The following is a 4,573-nucleotide window of genomic DNA, read 5'->3' on the forward strand; positions in this document are numbered from 1 at the left end:
GAGGGGGAGGTTATTCCCAAACGATATTGATGTAAATATCCAGAGGGCGATCGTCGAAAATCGGGGGTTGTAGCGTAGCCCTCCTTTCCACACCATTTTGAATATATCTTTGAAATGCACCAGGAAGCACAGCGAAACAAAATATGCTGTGCTCGGAAGTGCTCTTCCGAACGTCTAATTTTAAATGCAATGAATAAAATACATACCTTCCGCTTATTAATCACACATATAGTGTTATCATCATGCAAGATTAATTTTTGACTATCTCTTGGATCATAAGTAACATTGATGATGGGAAAGTTTCGAGACAACCATTGCTTAGGATGCTGTTTGTCAAGTTTTCTTGAAAATGGTGTATACTTCTTTTCTTGCAAGTTATATTCAACTATCTAGAAATTGGGACGGATAGAAAAAAGTTAGGAGACAACTTTGAAAGAAAAATTTATAACATTAAGAGACTCCCACAGACATATACATTCTTTCCCTTATTAATGAAAAAACGTAAACAATGATTCTTAAGCTTACCTTATTGTCCACATACACCACAATTAGGTAAGTAGCGCAAGAGCTTATTGTAAGTGCCGATGGAGCACAATTGTAGTGTGGGAGTGAGCAGTAGAACTGTCAATTTAAAAGAAATAATTTAAATGTAAAGTTAATGGAATTCATTTAGTAATAAATTAAAGTAATCAAAAATGATTTTGTGTTACCTCCTTCTCTTTCCAAACAGCAATGTTACTCATATGATCTCCAGCTATTGTGAATTTTTTATCTCCAGATACTGCTAAGAGGTGAACAGTATCTTTCAACACCTTGGATGTATCAATGGTATGCTGAAGTGTCACAGATGGTTCATTCAAGGTCAGATTGAAAACTGAAATCTGTCCTTCTTGTGTCACAAGAAACAGACTAGAACTATCTGAAGAAAATTTCAAAAGGTGGGCAGGTACACATTGCTCAGGAAGTAATGAAATTTTTTCTAGTTGAGGTTTGTCATCCACCTGAAAAACAGTCAGTTTTAAGAAATTTTAAATTGATTTTAAAAGTAACCTTCAGATGTCAATAAAGTTAAATATCAGATCAACAAACTTGATTTAATGAATAAATCCGAAGTAAAGATTCTGTAGAGTACACTAGCCATCTTGAATCACTTGACAAAGCTGCTGAAACAATGTGCTCATCATGACGGCTCCTTAGCTCCAATAATTTAATTGGATTTTGGGTTAGCTGGAGGGATTCAGAATTACTTCCAGAGTTTTGATTTTTTCCGTGCCTTCCTTTTACTAATGAAGAATCATTGGGGAATCCATTTGTTCCTTCGCTTCCTGAGTGACGCCTTTGCCTGGAAAAATTTAGATTTAAATCAATTAAAATTAAAAGCTGCCCTATAGAAATAGATAGAAAAACAAACATATAGAAAATTTTATTTACTTATTTTTAAACCCATTCTCATAATGGTTTTTCTGAATTTTTTCAGTGCCACCTAGTTTCCATATTTCTAGAGATGAGGTATATCTTAGCAATAAACACCTTGATTGCGGTGACACAACGACACATGGAGCCTAAATAGATAAGATTAGATTAATTCTAGATTTTAAATTCACTTTAGATAGTTTAGGTAGCATTCTTTTAACTGACCTGAGGAATTGGAGGGTGCTTTACCAATACCTTTGGAGGTCTGCTGACAGCTAAATATGAGTCAATGCCTCCAGAACACAATTTATCATGACAGATTGCCATGGCACGAACATCATGTTCATGGATTCGCCGATTGGCAGATCTACACCACTGAGTGCGTTGTGATACTGCTTTAGAGGCTCCTAACGCTCCTGTAATCCCATTTTGTACCCCAGAGCTACGGATAGAGATCCTAGTAAAAGTAGCAATCAATGGGTCAACACCTACAGAACATAAGGAAAGAAATAGTTGAGATAATTCAAAAATGTGAAGAAACAGACCAAATAAATTGTAAACCAACTCACCGGAACAATAAACTGTTCCTTGATCCTCAGACAGAGCTAGACATAAGACATCAGCTTCATGGCATTGGTAAGTCTCAGTATTAATTCCAGTGTGACCATTCCAAAAAGTTACTTTGCCTCTGTAAAAGTTGACCAAAATGAATTAGGTATTTAAAGACCTGACAATGTAGATAGACAGAAAGAACACCAACCTGGAGTCGCCACTAATTACAGTGAAGTCGTCTGTTATAGCTATGCACCAAACAATTGTTTCCTTTTTGGCTTCATTACGGCCAGTAGCCATTTTGTGCATGGCATGACCAGAGTGTACATTCCATATTCTTACAGCGTCAATGGATCCAGTAGCAATAAAGTCTCCAGTAGAATCCCATGCCAAACACAATATTCGTCCTGTTGCAAAAGAAAAAAATAATTGTTACAGATAAAAAGTCAGTTTAAGTTTTCCCATTTTCAGCAACTAGCGAGCTTACCTTCTTGCTTATCTAAGATCTTCTCATACTGTAAATTGTCACTTGTTATACTAAAAATATTGATATAACCATCTTCAGTGCCGACCTGAGATGCAGGGAAAGTAATTGATTAAATAAAATACGCAATAGAACAAAAAGCATATTGATGGAAATAGAAATAATAGAATTATATTTACTGCAAGGCAAGTTTTCTGTCGGTTAACACCAAGACACCAAGCTGGACCAGCTGTGACTGACACTGAGTACTAAAAGAATTTTCAAAACAAAAATTTAAAATAAATAGAAATAATGAAGCATAGATACATCAAAGCACTCTACCTCCAAGAATATTAATGGTGATGAAGTACTTAAAATACAAACCTTTGCTGTTAGAGTCTTTAAATTATGTTCCACAACTCTTGCATGAATACCCGTGCTGAAAAGGCGATTATGACACCATGCCAATGCTTCCACAGAACCCTGAGGACGGCCAGGTATAGTCCTCTCTAAAAATGCTGTGTTGCGAATATTCCACACCTCAACTGAACTATCAGCCCTACAACAAAGAAGTTTACTCAATTTTAAAATAAAAAATTAATTTGAAAAGAATTAATATTGCAAGGGGTGTAAATAAACAATCAAGAGCATGTTTACTTGACTAGTACAATGTGTTTTAGTTAACAAACATTTAAAACATGATTGATTTTAACAAAGCAGTTTAGCATTACATTATATCCACTGCCACGGAGCCATTTAAATAACTTCACGCCATTACAGAATGAAATTACTAAACATATCTTCCGTCCAAGAGCAACACATAACCTCGAACCTTCGTCTACAAACCTGGAAAGTGCTAATTTTCGATGATCTGGATCGTATGCCATACAATGAATGGCCTTTGGCTCGACATTATAAAATCTAACCCGATGCACACGAGCGTCACCCATTTTCAAAACGATCAAAACATTAACGTGTTCGTTTCCACCCAAGTCAACACACGACACTTAACCATAAAACCCACGTTGGGGAAGAACAATTCAGGTAGTGTGTATAATTCTCCATCGCTTCTTCGCACTAACGCTGTTCGACACTGCTAACTTTTTCATACCACAACAATAGTCTCGCGCTATGTGCCTCGGAGCGGGAGGCGCGACGCGAGCGCGCGAGCCGTCCAAATGTCAAGAGCGGCAGAGCAGATAAAAGAAGCGACGGTGTTAATCCACAAACCCTAAGCTTGCATGTGTGGAAAGCGTGTATAGAATCTGATAAGATATCATAAGATGTGTACACAAATTATGGCCCCCACCTCCTCATTCTTTTTATCCTGCATTAGCACGTGGCAGCAGTGTGTATTCGGGATCCCCAAGCAAGGTCAGACTTACATAATCTTGACAACCCTTTTTTTACAAATATTTAAAAAAATATATTTTACAAATTTCTTTACAAATAGGTAAGATTCGTCGTCACATGTCAGCCTGTATTTCGTCCAAGGTCTTTCCCTTGGTCTCGGGCAAGAAAATGCCTATGTAAAAACAGGACAGGATGCAGAGCGCGAAGAAGGTCCAGTAGCACGTGTACTCGCCCAACGATTCCGAAAAGGTCGGGTAGAACTTGGTCACGACGAATGAAAAGAACCAGCCCACACCGGCCGCCACGCCCGACGCAGTGCCCTTCACACTGTCCGGGAAGATCTCGCCCAGGATCACCCAGATGACGGGGCCGAAGCCGATGGAGAACGTGAACATGTACACGGACACAACGAGGACAGGAATCCCCGAGATGCTGGACAAATCTTCGCCCTTGAAGTCCTGGATCAGCACATTAACGCCGCAGTTTACAAATTCAGTCCGTTAATTAATGCTAACGTTGAGCGTTTCCTTCCCATAATGTACATCAATACTTGCCTTGAAGTAGAAGTAGAAACCCATGGTGCCCGTGCAGATTGCCATGCTGACAGCGGATATCATCAAAAGCACGCGCCGGCCCAGCCGGTCCACCAAGCCCATGGACACCACGGCAGCCACCACTTCCACGGCGGCCACCACGATGCTCGCCACGTGCGCGTCGAACGCGCCAGCCTCCTACGGGGCACACATGAAACGACAGAGTCAGAATAGGTGCCCCCACATTGAGCGTATCCCG

General features: G+C 39.4%; 2 protein-coding genes across 2 annotated transcripts in view; both read right to left on the reverse strand.

Annotated features, from left to right (window-relative positions):
* The window catches only part of LOC113202797 (U3 small nucleolar RNA-associated protein 4 homolog), a 5,795-nt gene extending 2,285 nt beyond the window's left edge, over positions 1–3,510 (reverse strand). Inside the window, exons 1-12 of the mRNA XM_026417204.2 lie at positions 3,275–3,510; positions 2,813–2,987; positions 2,629–2,697; positions 2,453–2,537; positions 2,174–2,372; positions 1,983–2,101; positions 1,639–1,901; positions 1,432–1,562; positions 1,090–1,342; positions 711–1,001; positions 526–621; positions 207–389 (exon numbers count right to left, since the gene is read on the reverse strand). Coding sequence (XP_026272989.1) covers positions 207–389; positions 526–621; positions 711–1,001; positions 1,090–1,342; positions 1,432–1,562; positions 1,639–1,901; positions 1,983–2,101; positions 2,174–2,372; positions 2,453–2,537; positions 2,629–2,697; positions 2,813–2,987; positions 3,275–3,378 — 1,968 coding nt within the window. The 5' untranslated portion in view covers positions 3,379–3,510. The remainder of the gene's footprint in view (positions 1–206; positions 390–525; positions 622–710; positions 1,002–1,089; positions 1,343–1,431; positions 1,563–1,638; positions 1,902–1,982; positions 2,102–2,173; positions 2,373–2,452; positions 2,538–2,628; positions 2,698–2,812; positions 2,988–3,274) is intronic.
* A 303-nt stretch (positions 3,511–3,813) lies between these two features.
* On the reverse strand, positions 3,814–4,512 carry LOC127750914 (facilitated trehalose transporter Tret1-like; the record flags this gene model as incomplete). Its single annotated transcript, XM_052273598.1, is given in 2 exon segments — positions 3,814–4,239; positions 4,336–4,512. Coding segments are annotated over 2 exon segments (522 nt in total), but the record flags the coding sequence as incomplete, so codon positions are not given.
* Between the last annotated feature and the right edge of the window lie 61 nt (positions 4,513–4,573).

The sequence above is a fragment of the Frankliniella occidentalis genome, unplaced genomic scaffold (genome assembly GCF_000697945.3).
Source record: "Frankliniella occidentalis isolate FOCC.00 unplaced genomic scaffold, Focc_3.1 Scaffold286, whole genome shotgun sequence".
In the NCBI taxonomy this organism is placed as follows: domain Eukaryota; kingdom Metazoa; phylum Arthropoda; class Insecta; order Thysanoptera; family Thripidae; genus Frankliniella; species Frankliniella occidentalis.